The sequence below is a fragment of the Henckelia pumila genome, chromosome 4 (genome assembly GCF_033568475.1).
Source record: "Henckelia pumila isolate YLH828 chromosome 4, ASM3356847v2, whole genome shotgun sequence".
Classification (NCBI taxonomy): Eukaryota; Viridiplantae; Streptophyta; class Magnoliopsida; order Lamiales; family Gesneriaceae; genus Henckelia; species Henckelia pumila.
This window is the reverse complement of record NC_133123.1, coordinates 183,058,557-183,074,077: the sequence shown is the minus strand read 5'-3', so window position 1 is coordinate 183,074,077 and position 15,521 is coordinate 183,058,557. Positions and strand designations below refer to the sequence as shown.

General features: G+C 36.7%; 1 protein-coding gene across 1 annotated transcript; it reads left to right on the top strand.

Moving 5' to 3' along the window:
- Nucleotides 1–2,646: 2,646 nt before the first annotated feature.
- Nucleotides 2,647–6,195, top strand: LOC140862410 (sulfate transporter 1.3-like). Its single transcript, XM_073265430.1, has 13 exons — nt 2,647–3,002; nt 3,097–3,145; nt 3,274–3,481; nt 3,573–3,747; nt 3,828–3,893; nt 3,998–4,111; nt 4,196–4,312; nt 4,400–4,526; nt 5,036–5,322; nt 5,422–5,612; nt 5,725–5,810; nt 5,878–5,954; nt 6,046–6,195. Exons 1-13 carry the CDS (start codon nt 2,679–2,681, stop codon nt 6,193–6,195), a joined length of 1,971 nt encoding a protein of 656 aa, XP_073121531.1. The 5' UTR covers nt 2,647–2,678.
- The last annotated feature ends 9,326 nt before the right edge of the window (nt 6,196–15,521 follow it).

The window sequence follows — 15,521 nt, the reverse complement described above, 5'->3', positions numbered from 1 at the left end:
GAACGACGGATTTGGGACTTTTGTATCCAAAATATACAAATCAGAGAATAATTGGTTATGCTGATGCTGGATACTTATCTGATCCACATAAGGCACGTTCCCAAACCGGATATGTATTTACTCGTGGAGGCACTGCAATCTCTTGGCGATCACAGAAACAAACACTTGTTACAACTTCATCAAATCATGCCGAGATTATTGCACTACATGAAGCAAGCCGTGAATGTGTCTGGCTTAAATCAATGACTCGGCATATCCAAACTTCTTGCGGATTATCAGTGGACAAGAATCCAATCACACTGTATGAAGATAATGCCGCATGTGTTGCCCAAATGAAAGAAGGATACATCAAAAGTGACAGAACTAAACATATTCCTCCTAAATTCTTTGCATACACTCAAGAGCTGGAGAAGAATAAAGATATTGATATCTGTTACATTCAATCAAGTGAGAACTCATCCGATCTCTTCACAAAGGCACTTCCCACGGCGATATTCAGAAAACACATTTATAATATTGGGATGCGCAATCTACGAAATATGTGAAGAATCATTCATGTTGACATCAGGGGGAGTTTACGTGGCTGCACTCTTTTTTTCTTACTATGGTTTTTGTCCCAATGGGTTTTTCCTAGTAAGGTTTTTAACGAGGCAGTATACAACACGTAATGGAGATAGTCATTCTATCATGATCATCATCACAAGGGGGAGTGTTGAAAATATATATAAATATATATTATTATTTATTGTTGAATGTTGAAGGTTGAAAGTTGAAAATTGAGTTGTAAAATATTGAAAATTAGTGTGTGATGATGTAATTAATGATGTATTAATTTTTGACTAATCTCCAATTGAGATCTATAAATAGGTCTCTCCATTTGTGTAGAAAAACACAATTGTGAAGAGAGAAAAATTTTATAAAGTGTAGAATTTGATAAATTTTGAGTTTTTGAGTTTTTACTTTTTACCGTAAATTTTTACTTTTTCACAACATTGATAAATTTTAACCATTACACAGAATTTTAGAGTATTCCTCTAAAGATAACATCTCAATACCGGATGGACCCAAGCCTAAAACCGCATTCTTAATAAAAGGAAAATTGGAATATAAAAGGCGATGTGGAAAAAACAAAGGTGTAACTGTGGCCATCAGAGATATACCAAATGAAGGACCATTATAAAGGACGGAAACATCTTCAACCCTATTCTCTATGCATTTTTTTATTTTGGAGTGTTACAGTGATTTTTCATATACACTTTTTTTTAGGATGATATTAATTACAAAAATGTAATACTCGAATATTGCAAAATGGTCCTTTGTATTTTTAAAATTTTTTTGCTCCATTTCATTTTTATAATTTTTTTAATTAATTTTTATGTCAATTTTTTAAAATTTATTTGAAGTTTTTTATTTTATTCATTAATTAATTGTAATTTTAATATTTATAATAAACACCAAACAGAAATAATGAACAAGAGCATGAAAAATAACACATAACACAATTTATTACAAATATTTATCGAAGTAATTCAGTTGAAAAATATATTATGTAATTATTTAATGACATATATATATGTGTGTAAAGAAAAAGATATAAAAAAATGAAGTATTTAGTAATATTTAAAGAATGTGAATTAGAAATTTTTTTTGAAAATAAAAATTATTGATATCTGTTTGAAGAATAGAAGATGAGAAATGGAGCGTATGAATTGAAAATGACCTTATACCACGTGCCACGAAATGAAAATCATTGACCTCAGTACGTAAAAGTAGCATCAACAAAAAGTAACATCCACTAACAATATCAAAATCGAGGGTCAATGACAATCGTTTGGATGATGCTACATGTATATAGAGTGTTACACGTTAGGTTATATGTTGCACTTAAAATTATATAAATATTCTTAATCAATTTTGGAAAGATTTTTTCCAAATGAATTGGAAGGATAATTTTGTAATTTTATGTATATTGTGTAATCCAATGTGTAGCCCTCTATGTACATGTAGCATTACCCATCTTCCTTATTCTCTCGCACAAACACTAATTCCATATTCCAAACTCAAAAAATTCAATGTGTGATGGTTTCACGAATCAATGTGAGACAGATTTTCGACTCGACTCATGAAATAATAATATTTTTGGTCAATAGTATATTAGATATGAATCGACCCCCGACGGTATCACAAGTGCCCTAGCTACTCGGTGAATTTCAAAATCAAATTCCATTATAAAAAATCCAAACAAATACAGACATGATTCCAAATCCTTTAATTCATGCTTAAGTGACCTTATATGCATATTGCGAGAAAAAGATGATTATGGCATGTTTTCACCCCCTCAAAAGGAAGAAAATGGCATCAAAGTTTTCTTGTTAGAGTTGAAATATATAATTATATTTAGATTTTTTAATGTAATGAAAAGAATTTTAGAATAAAGTTGAAACTTTATTTACGTAAGACTTTATTTTGTTCTATTTTAGTCCTTGACAGGTGATTTCTGAGTCTGAACCAAATGGAATTTGGCTACATCCACTTGTTCCTGGGAAACAGGACACGAGCTGATGAAAGTGACCCGACCTATAAATTAATGAAAATCATTCAAAATAAGTCACCCGGCATATAGCATTTTAATGATCATTTCAGCTGTAACCGGGTGATTTTCTGTTTTCCCAGGAACAATGAGTGGCAATCGTATTGCAGACGAGGCGGATATTTCGAGGGCGGTTTCTTCGTGTGGCCATGCTGATGGTTTGCCTTATGTTCACAAGGTTGGAGTGCCTCCTAAGCAGAATCTGTTGAATGAGTTCAAATTCACCTTCAAAGAGACCTTCTTCCATGATGATCCCCTGAGAGCTTTCAAGGACCAAGCAAGAGCAAGAAAACTTTTACTCGGAATTCGAGCTATTTTCCCGATTCTCGACTGGGGAAGAAGGTATGACCTTTCCATGTTCAGAGCTGATCTCATTGCAGGTATCACCACTGCAAGTCTCTGCATACCTCAGGTATTTTACGTCCTCGGAACGCGCTGAGTGGTCGCAGAAATCTGACTAGAATCCTTGGTGTCAATTCCTAACATGTCTCATCCTCACCATGCAGGACATTGCATATGCAAAACTTGCCAACTTGGATCCACAATATGGGTTGTGTAAGTTGTTTCACTTTATTTTCAACCTATCTCTTCTCTTTTTGTCATGCAAACTAATGAGCTTCACTCGAGAATCTTTTCTCAACAGATCATCAAATCTTTTTTTTTTTTCCAATCAAATTGTGCAGATAGTAGTTTTGTTCCACCCTTGATATATGCCTTCATGGGGAGCTTGAGATACATCGCAATCGGCCCCGTGGCAGTGGTGTCTCTCTTACTGGGAACCATGCTTCAGAAGGAATTCGACCCAGAAGTACAAAAAGTAGAGTACCAACGTCTTGCGTTTACTGCTACATTCTTCGCCGGAACCACTCAATTTGCACTCGGTTGCTTCAGGTATGGTTCTTATTACATTAACATGATCTCTATAAACTTCCAGTTTGACAATTATCATGCCCTTGTAATTAATTAAATGGTTGGGTTTCAGGTTTGGTTTCTTGATTGACTTGCTGTCTCATGCTGGCGTAGTCGGGTTCAAGGCAGGAGCAGCCATTACCATTACCCTTCAGCAGCTTGAAGGTTTACTAGGAATGCAGACTTTCACCAAGAAAAGCGGCGTAATTCCCGTGATGAAATTTGTGTGGACCAATGTGCATCATGGGGTGAGATTTGATTTTCAAAACTACTATAAGTGCCTCTGCCTCTGCCTCTAAAATCCTGATTCGATATCTGTCCTTTGAAGTGGAACTGGGAGACCATCATAATAGGCGTCACATTCTTGGTTTTTCTACTGCTTGCCAAGTATCTGGTAAGTTCCCCAATAAATTGTTTCTAATATATATATAATTTTCTTCATTTAACTTCTTTATCTCTGGAGTTCTCACGATTTGGTCATTAATTTTCTTGGCTCAGGGAAAAAAGAACAAGAAATTATTTATGATAGCTGCCATATCTCCATTGATTTCAGTCGTCGTTTCGACTTTCTTTGTTTACATCACCCGTGCAGAAAAGAAAGGAGTCCAGATTGTAAGTATTTTGGACAACGTGAAGTTTCATATAAAATCAGACAAGCAAATAATATCTAATACCAACTTTTTTTCCTGTCTGAAGGTGAACCACATTACAAAAGGCATCAACCCTTCATCTGTGCATCAAATCTATTTCACCGGCAGCCATGTCTTCACAGGTTTCAGAATCGGTGCGGTGGCAGGGATGGTTGCACTCGCTGTAAGAAAAAATATATGACACAAAATCCCTAGTAAATTTGAACGACAGAGCCAGAACTCGTGGTAACTCGAATAACATATATGGCAGGAAGCTGTGGCGATTGGTAGAAGCTTTGGAGCCAAGAAAGATCATCACATCGACGGAAACAGAGAAATGGTAGCATTAGGTTGCACGAATATCATTGGCTCCATGACATCTTCTTTCATAACAACAGGCAAGTCAAATACATGAAACCACTGGTTCGTCATTGTTGGAGAACAAAAATTGCCCGTTTCATAATACATTGCGATACACATGCACTATCACAGCATCAGACAAGCAATGTGGCATATGTCAAAAGAACATTTGGACACAGCTCAAAAGGATATATATTGCGGACACACAAAGTGTAGATGATTGTTCTGAGTATTTAGCATACATGCTTTTTAGTTTTTTATATATGTTATATTAGTTGGAGCATTCAATTTTAAAGTCTGACAAAATATTCTATATGAAAATATGTTTAGCAGCATACTTATTTTAAAATTTTTGATACATTTTGCCAATGTCAATAGTTTTTATGTTTATATACAGTATCTTCTGCATATGATGTCCTGTATTACCATAGCTATAGTTTTTCATGCATATGCTAAAATGCATTCCATTACTTAATAGTTTTTGGAATAAAGTTGGATATTAGATCCTACACCAATTATAATATTTATGATTCAACACTAATCATAGGATCATTCTCGCGTTCTGCTATAAATTACATGACTGGATGCAAAACGGCTATGTCGAACATCATCATCGCGTGTGTCATGTGCCTGACTCTGCTCGTGCTCACTCCGTTATTCAAGTACACCCCAAATGCCATTTTGGCTTCCATCACAATATCAGCTGTCTTAGGATTAGTGGATTATGATGCCATGATTCTTATATGGAAGACTGATAAATTTGATTTTATCGCGTGTACGGGAGCATTTCTTGGCGTCATTTTCTACTCAGTTGAGATAGGCCTTCTCGTAGCGGTTGGTGCAAACAATGAACACTCCATATGTATATTTTTGGCCTTTCTTCTTAGAGTTCATGATTCGATAATGGGAACTTTTTGAATGTCAATACGACAGGTTTGCATCTCTTTTGTCAAGATATTTCTCCATGTTACTAGGCCAAGAATTGCTGTACTTGGTAAAATTCCAAGAACCACAGTTTACAGCAACATACAGCAATACCCGGAAGCAACAAAAGTTCCAGGTGTTTTGATTGTGAGAGTTGATTCTGCCATCTATTTTTCCAACTCCAATTACATAAAGGAAAGGTAATATATAGATCCTTACTAACCCTCTTACAACTCATTTTGAATATCACCACGACATCACGTATCCGCTGCCCGGGGTGAGAAAAACCACCTGTCATGATTGATTTTGCAGGATATTGAGATTGCTAGCAGATGAAGGGGAACCTGTGCAAGAAAAGTACCAACAGAGGATTCAATATTTGATAATGGAAATGTCACGTAAGAAACAACCTTTGCTCGTTGCTCTTGTGATATTATCAGCTAATAAGCAAATCTAAAATTTCAGCTGTAGTCGATATAGATACCAGTGGCATCCATTCCATGGAAGATCTGTTCAATAGTCTACAGCAGAGTGGCATACATGTAAGTTAATGACGATATATATGAAGGCGACCGGATCATGTAAAACTTAACATTTAATCCAAGTGTTGTTTATTTATTTATGTATTCTCAGCTTGTTCTTGCAAATCCCGGACAGTCTGTTCTTGCCAAGCTTCATGCATCAGGCTTAGCCAAAACAGTCGGAGACGAAAACGTTTTTCTCACGGTGGAAGATGCGGTCATGACTTTGGCACCTAAGATGGAACCAAATATACATAAATAACTTGTATGAAGCAATGGAAATAACTAGTTTCAGTTTCGATCGTGAGGTGTAATGTTTACAAAATCTAATCTCACCTGGCCCCAATGCGAATTGCTCTGCACAGATTTCATCAACTGGTCTCAGATTGTTTTAAAAACGTGCTTTATTGAATATACCGAGGACTTCTGGATTTTAGGACCGTTAATATGTTTATAAATCGTGTCTATTAAGAGACTCTTATAAAATACCATCGCTAAAATTTGTGGTGGTTTTTTTTAAACCCCGCTGCCTTTTCTTGTTATTAACAGGAATAATTCCAGTTTTATGGTGAAATTCTGTATCGCTGCTGTTATGGTGAGTGTTATTCCCGCTTCAAAAATTGTTTTTCCAACTCCATTTATATTATATTATTTAATTTCTCAGACTTACAAATTTTCCCTCACTTAGTTACCACTTACCAGACCATTAACTTTTCCCAGTCAATTTTCAAGATTTTAAAAATCACCGCTTCTAAATTTAGAGATTATCGATAAATTAGATCAAACTATTAAATTGATTATTTCAAAAAAATATATATATATCAACGGAAATTATTATTACGATTTATATAAATTAATGTGAACCAGAACGATAATTTTATATTTTCTCTTCGAGCCTTTCATACTATTATTATTATTTTTGCTTTCGATATAATTTTTTGGAATGAGATTCACTTCTCATATAATAAAAAGACATTGTGATTTTTTTTTTCACAAAATATTATACAATAGTTTTGGTGGTATATATATGAGATTGATATCTCTGTTTAAAATTCAACAATTAATGATATGTGTGAGATTATATGATGGACTTAAATTAAAATTAGATATTTCATATACTCGTATGCTAAAATTTTTTAAAGAATTGATCAAATTTTAATTTTTTTAATTCTGAATTAGTTCAATTTATGAGAAAGAAGTATATTTTTAAAATTGTTCGTTACAACGTTTTTTCTCATTTAAATTGATTATTAATTTAAAATTTATATCTTAATAGGTGTATGAGTGGATAATTGTAATATAACAATAAATATTTTCATATATTACTTTACGAATATAAAATAAAGTTTCAGTAAAAAAGAACTTCAAAATCTTGGATGGTATTTATTTATTTATTTCTTTTATTTTTTATTTTTTTGTTTGAAGAGATGGCTGGTGTACTTTAAAAAAAGAAGTAAGGGAAAGAAAACGAAGAAAGATAAATGAGAAAATTGGAAATGGTATGATTGAATTGAAAATAGAATAGGAAATTTAATTAATGACATTTTAGTCAAATAAAAAATGAGTAATTAAGTGAGGGTAAATTTGTAAGTAAAAATAGAAAATATTAATAATTGAGTGAGAGAAACAATTTTTGGAGTGAGAATAACACTCTCCTACTACTATTATTATTATTATTATTATTATTATTATTATTTGTAAAGCCCAAGAATTTTTGCATGCAAGCCCGTAAAAATATTTTCGGAGTCCTAAATTCGGCCCATCATGGTGTATTTAATTCTAATTTCGGTCACTATCTAGTAACCAAAAAAAATGGAAAGTTAGTGCAACATTCTTGCATATAAAGTTAGGGCTACACTCTTATGCGGAAACTTCGGGCTACATCAAAGAAATAAAAGAAGAGGAAGACTTACCGTATGAAGGTGTGTCATGTGTGGAAAATTAGTGCAAACAAGGCTCTCTCAGCACCCTATAAATAGGGGAACTCGAACCCCATTCTTTACACACACAAGAATTTCGAAATTCTCCCTTTTCTCTCTAGCAAATTTTCAAAAACTTTCTTACTGCAAAAGTTCGAGTTCTAGCTTAAATTTTTAATGGAAGTTTTTGTTTTGTGTTGAGGATACTTTGAAGTGTTCATCTTCCTATTGCTACCTTAGTTCGAATTCTTCAAGTATCATTACGTATGTGGGCTTACATTATTTTAAAATTTCGTCCGAGCATGTTTCTCTTCTTACGTGTCATGCATGTTCGATCATGTCATATTATGCATGTAGTAGCCCGACTAATAATCTAACTAATTCATCTCCTAAAACATGATTAAAAATTTCTTAAATGAGGTAAAGGAGTGGAAAATCGGATTCAGGATGTTCGAAAATGGTCCAAAGAAGTTCCAAGTGCTAAGAGTTTGGACGATCCGAACTGAGTTTAAGCAAAGGGATCTGACCATCCGAACGCTTAGGAAGATGGATTGGGAGTTCGGAGGCTTCGGAGAAATCGGGCAATCCGAAGTGGAGATCGGACGATCCGATCACGTTCGGATAAGGAGTATGGGCTTTGATTTGACTAGACTAGGAGATCGGACGATCCGAACTCTATCGGTACCCAGCTATTGGATAAGATGACACATGTTTAGAGGGGGTTTCTTGGAGGAGATCGAGCGATCCGGTCTCGGAGATCGGACCATCCGATCTATGTTTGTAAATAGAGGCCGAGGACAGCCATTTCCAATGCTAATTTCCCACTTTCCTCTCCATTATAGCTCGGTTTTAGGGCCTTTTTGGTAATATTCTCGAGGGTCAGGGGGAGACGGAGTGCTGCCGGAATTGTAGCGGAGTTGTGCCCGAGTTGTGGGGTTATCGCCATCAGTGCAGTAACAAAGGACGCAGGTATACTACTAGACTCAGATTAGTTTAAGTTAGTATCTATTAGTCTAGTTAAGGCTTTTAGAGGATAAATAGTGATACAATGATTGTCTTCTTATAGGCTTGGACTAGAGGCTTGTATCACTAGGTGCTTACTTTGAGTACGGACGTACTATCCGAGATACCCTGGTTGAGTATGCATGTTCTATGTTTGCATGTTTTATGTGGCATTGATTATATGTGCATTTATTATGTCACGGATATTATGTTGCATGCATTATCACTTTGAGCCTTTATCATTGATATAACAAATAGAGAGGTCGCTCAGCCCCGTTATATTTTGTGGATGGATACCATAGTTTTGGAATCGGATATGTCAATAGTTTATGGTATGAGAGTACCTCCTGATAGGACGGTCCAGTGTGCTACATACTATGACACATTTGACTGAGCAGTATTCTACTTAGGTTTCATGGTACCCTTCACTTGTATTTGCAATCATAGCACCTGTATACTCTTACATTCGTACTGGGTTTTATTTTCTCACGTCCATGGTTTTTGTTCTTGACACCTCATTTCACGAGGCAGAACTCAGGTTGGACGGATTCGGTGGTAGCGGTCGTTGAGCTATAGCAGGGTGGATTTGTACATTACCAGGTTTTCCATGATTGGGATTTTTAGTATTATCTTCAATTGGGTTGTATAACATTAGTAATTGTTTTGGACCGGTAGTATTCTGCCAGTATACTTTAGTTGTTTTAATTAAGTACTTTTCGCTGGATGTTCTAATTACTGCTTTTAAGTTTATTTTCATGCTTTAAGCTTTGGTTAAATTAGTGATTCAGGGTTGGGTCACTACAATGCATGTTTTCAAGCACTATTATAATTCGAATGAATATGAAAATGATATGACCCAGACACGGTGGGACATTAACCATTTTATGGCCTTACTCCTTAGAATATTAATATATAGGACATGATCTCGCTCCTTAGATGATTAACATATTGGAGACGGATATAAATTTCAGTGCTTGTAGTTTCCCTACCCGGTTCACCTACTAACTTAAAATTTCTTAGGCAGGCAATCAAACTTAATCAGAAAAGTAAAGCAGCAGAAACTTCAAACGAATTTTACAACACAAACCGAAAGAATACAACCGGTTCTAAAAACCCAAAGTGATAAAGTATACAAACATATCGAATAAATTGTATAAAAAACACTGAACAAAACAACACCTCACTACGGTCACTGATCTTGCTCTCAACCCTTCCTCAAACCTCTGGCCTCGTCCAACCTAAGACCTGTCCCGTCGAATAGGGTGTCCTAAAAATAACAACAAGAACGTGAACAAATTACGCTTAGAATGTAAAATAAGAGTATGCAAACCAATATGATGCATGCAAATGACTGGGTGATTGGTCAACTAATCATGTTCTGCTCAGCCTAGACGTCAATGAGTGTGTAGTACCATCTAGGCTCAACTCCACTAGGTAAACTTTTACACTCATCAAGATCACCGTAGCGTCAGTCCCCATCAACATGACGTCTCTCGGTGTCTGACCATATAACAAGGGTGTATGGCTGAGCAACCATACTAGAAAATCCATCTCGAAGGAGATATACTCAACATGAAATATGCATATGCAACATAATATAATAAAACAGTAATGTTGGAGAACGGTGTTCAGATCAATCAGAATTGATACCCGGTGAAGCGGAAGTTTTAAAATTTTATATGGAACGATTCCATATCATGGGTATCAAAACTTTACGATTAAATTGTGCGTGTAAAAATTAAATAACAATTAAATTTTTACCTTGAATCTCAAAACGAGATTATGGACACCAACAGATAACTCTGCTCTTGTTGTATATCCCAGGAACTGATGGACGAACAATTCTTCAATCAGGTCCACGAACAGAAGTTTAATCCCTCTGATAGATTGCACTAGAAAATCTATCAGAAGTTTCTACGAAGAGAATTAACGAATTTGATCCGTTAAACCAGACTGCAAATTCAAAATTCACAGGCTGGAATTTTTGACAGAGAGAGGAGAGGGGCGGCGGCCACTAGAGAGAAAACCCTAGTGTTTTTCGAAAATTACGCCTCTGTTGTTTAATTTCTGTACTGCAATAACTTATTTATAATGTGGGCTGCTAAAAGCTTAGGGCCCATTAGTCATAAGTTCAAGCCTGACAAGCAAAGCCCGCATGTTCAGAAATTAATATAAAATTCATCGTGACTCAGATTGATAAACCAATTTCACCAATGTGCACAGAAACCATTTCTGCATCTTTTAGAGTCAAGATAAATTTTCTGAATCCGAATTTAGTGATTTCCAAAAATGCCCATCCCTATGTCATTTTAGGAAATCTTACTCTTCTACTCTGATATAAGAAGTCCCACTTCTTTATTCACTAAATTTAACTCTTTAAATTGAACTATCTCAACGGGGAATAAAAAACCATTACTTGTGTGACCCTCAATGGTTCAGGGATACAGCAAGCCGTGGGCTCACAACTCCTTGTGACTCGGAACAACAATTTCCGACTTGCCCATCGAATCATGGTAAGAGCGCCTAGCAACATCGCCCCATGATTCTCTAGGTATCACTGATAGTGCCTGCAAGAACCAATAGATTTTGGTTAGCGTACAGTACGGTCCCTTCATCCATATATCCCGATCGAATCAACAACTATTGGTAAATCGAGAGTCGTTCGAGATTCGATAACTATGCAATGCATCTTAAAGATCAAATAGTGACATCACATGTGCTACTAAGAAACCATTTCTTAAAACACATCATGTACTCTGGCCAGAGATTCGTCACACTAATATCTCCTCAGATTGCATAGGATATCCACACTAGCAAGTATGTGGTGAATCCTTGATAACAAAGCATCGACTCCTATATGTGTCGTAACTGTACCCAATCCCGACACCTGATGACCCCAATAGAGTCGGTAAATGAGTCAAAGTACAGTACTAGCATATAGAATCTCAATGATGTTTCAAGTAGTAAGGACTAATGATGTACAACCAAAACCGCAGACTTTATCCACTCGATAAGTGATAACCACTTGGAAAGTCCGGATAGGGTAGTTCGATCATTCATCGTATGAATATCCATTTGCATGCTTTGAACATCTCTATGTTCCATACCAATGAAACGTGGTACTCGGCATCGCAAATGCTAGTCTCAATCTCGAGCGATCCTTATCCTTATTAACGGACGGCTCAATCGACTAGGAACTGTTTAGAATATACAATGACTATAAGATGTGTTTCATGATAGCCATCCCCATGTGCCACCACATCTTACATACAATATAGTATATTCAAGGTCTTCATCTAAACATCTTATAGTATGTCACAACAAAATAATATGATAAAAGATAAAGTAAACGCCATTATAAAAGTGTAAATTATATTAAACAAAAGATTGTTTATACATAGAGTCATAAAAGCCCTTAGCCACAAGTTGGCTCACCGGGCACCCACTCTTTCAATCTCCCACTTGCCCTAAAGCCAACTAGTCATACTACGCAGTCCCATTGCTTCGCGATGTTTGTCAAATAATGGTCCTGGCAAGGGCTTAGTAAGTGGATCAGCGATATTGTCTGCAGAGGCCACTCTCTCGACAGTGATGTCTCCTCTTTCCACGATCTCCCGGATGATGTGGTATTTCCTCAGTACGTGTTTGGATCTTTGATGAGAACTTGGTTCCTTTGCCTGAGCAATGGCACCCGTGTTGTCACAGTACACCGGGACTGGACCAACAGCTTCAGGAATAACGCCCAACTCTTGGACGAAATTCCTCATCCAAACGGCCTCTTTAGCAGCAGCTGATGCCGCAATGTATTCTGCCTCAGTGGTGGAATCCGCTGTGGTGTCCTGCTTGGAACTCTTCCAAGAGACAGCACCGCCATTGAGCATGAACACAAATCCAGAGGTTGAATTCAAGTCATCCGCGTCACTTTGGAAGCTAGAGTCGGTATAGCCTTCCAATTTCAGTTCTCTTCCTCCATATACCATGAACATATTCTTAGTCCTTCGTAAGTACTTAAGAATGTCCTTCACGGCTTTCCAATGCATTTGACCGGGATTGGCTTGATATCTGCTCGTGACACTCAGAGCAAATGCTACATCCGGTCTGGTAGATATCATCCCATACATGATACTACCTATGACTGACGCATATGGTACATGTGTCATTTTCTCTATCTCTTCATCAGTCTTGGGATACATGGACTTGGATAGAGAAACTCCATGACACATAGGTAGATGTCCTCTCTTGGACCCATCCATTGAAAACCTTTTCAATATTGTGTCGATGTAGGTTGCTTGAGTGAGTCCTATCATTCTCTTAGATCTATCTCTATAGATCTGTAGCCCTAGAATATAGGATGCCTCACCCAAATCCTTCATCGAGAATCTACCTGATAACCATATCTTTGTTGACTGAAACATCCCTACGTCATTCCCAATGAGTAGGATGTCATCAACATAAAGTACTAAGAATGTCACAGCATCCTTAACTACTTTCTTGTACACGCACGGTTCCTCCGGGTTCTTGATGAAACCAAAATCCTTTATTGTTTCATCAAATTTCTGGTTCCAACTTCTTGATGCTTGTTTGAGACCATAGATCGATCTCTGAAGCTTGCATACCTTATGCTCGCTTCCCATGGATGTGTATCCCTTAGGCTGCGTCATATAGATCTATTCCTTAATGTTTCCATTAAGAAATGCAGTCTTCACATCCATTTGCCATATCTCATAGTCATACCAAGCAGCTATGGCAATAAGGATTCTTATGGATTTGAACATTGCAACTGGTGAAAAGGTTTCATCATAGTCAACTCCTTGTCTTTGAGTATAACCTTTCGCCACCAATCGTGCCTTGTAGGTCAATACCTTACCATCAGGCCCAAGCTTTCTCTTGTAGATCCATTTACACCCTATTGGAATAATTCCATCAGGAGGATCTACTAAAGACCAAACTTGGTTTGTATGCATCGAATCTATTTCCGACTGCATAGCTTCAAGCCATAAATTTGAATCCGCATCAGAAATTGCTTCCTTGAAGTTTCTTGGATCACATCCAACGTCGGGTTCATCTTGATCCCCTTCAAGAAGAAGACCATATCGAATAGGAGGTCTAGAAGTCCTCTCGGATCTTCTAGGTATAGGCGTGTCCATCAATGGTTCCTGAGGTGTAGGATCATTATTTTGTATCTTGGGTTCTTCTCAAATTTCTTCGAGTTCCATCATCTTGCCTTTCTTATCCAATAAGAACTCCTTCTCCAAGAAGGTGGCATTCCTTGAAACAAACACTTTTGTTTCAGTAGGATGATAGAAATAATATCCGATTGAATTCTTCGGATACCCTACAAAATAACATAAGGTGGATCGACTATCCAACTTATCTCCCACTGTCTGCTTCACGTAAGCAGGACATCCCCAAATCCTCAAGTACGAATACCTAGGAGCTTTGCCATTCCATAACTCGTATGGTGTTTTGTCCACTGCTTTGGTGTGGATGTTGTTCAACAACAACACCGCCGTTTCAAGCGCGTAGCCCCAAAACGAAGGTGGAAGCTCAGTGAAGCTCATCATGGATCGAACCATGTCCAACAAAGTTCGATTACGACGCTCCGATACACCATTCAGCTGAGGTGTCATAGGAGGAGTCCACTGAGAGAGAATCTCATTCTCTTTTAGATAGCTCAAAAACTCGGTACTTAAGTATTCTCCACCTCGATCCGATCGAAGTGCTTTAATACTTTTACCTAGCTTGTTTTCTACTTCAGCCTTGAATTCTTTGAACTTTTCAAATGCTTCAGACTTATATTTCATTAAATATAAATACCCATACCTTGAATAATCATCAGTAAAGGTAATGAAGTAGGTGTGGCCAAATTGAGTACCAATTCTAAATGGACCACAAACATCTGTATGGATCAAATCCAACAGATTTTGACTACGCTCAGGTTTCCCCTTGAATGGAGATTTAGTCATTTTTTCTTTCAGGCAGGATTCACAAGTAGTTAGAGAGTTAATATCAGACATATCAAACATGCCCTCTCCCACTAGCTTGTTCATCCTGCTTGAGGAAATATGACCTAGCCTAGCATGCCAAAGATTTGCCGGGTTTTGACTATCGTTTTTCCTTTTATTTGTTGTTACCGGTTTATCGACATAATTTATTGAAACGTCTTTTAATTTTAAGTTATATAGATCGTTTTCAAGTTGTCCATTTCCAATACATTCATTCTTGTAAATATTGCAAATCCCATTCACAAAATTGCAAGAAAAACCATCTCTATCAAGCATAGAAACAGAAATAATGTTTTTAATCAAATCTGGAACAAATAAAACATCTCTCAAAAATAACTTAAAATCATTCTGCAAAATTAAATAAACGTCTCCCACAACTTTGGCTTCAACTCTAGAACCATTTCCGAGTCTCAGCTGGGTCTCACCCATTCTAAGCTTGCGACTTCTTGTCATCACCTGCAAATCATTGCAAATGTGAGATCCACATCCGGTATCCAATACCCAAGAAGTAGTATTAAGTGAAACATTTATTTCAATATAAAACATACCCTTCGCAGTTCGCAACTGCTCTAGATATTCCTTGCAGTTACGTTTCCAATGACCGGGTTTCTTGCAGTGATGGCAAACATCCTTGGACTTTTCCATGTTTGAAGCCTTTGTCT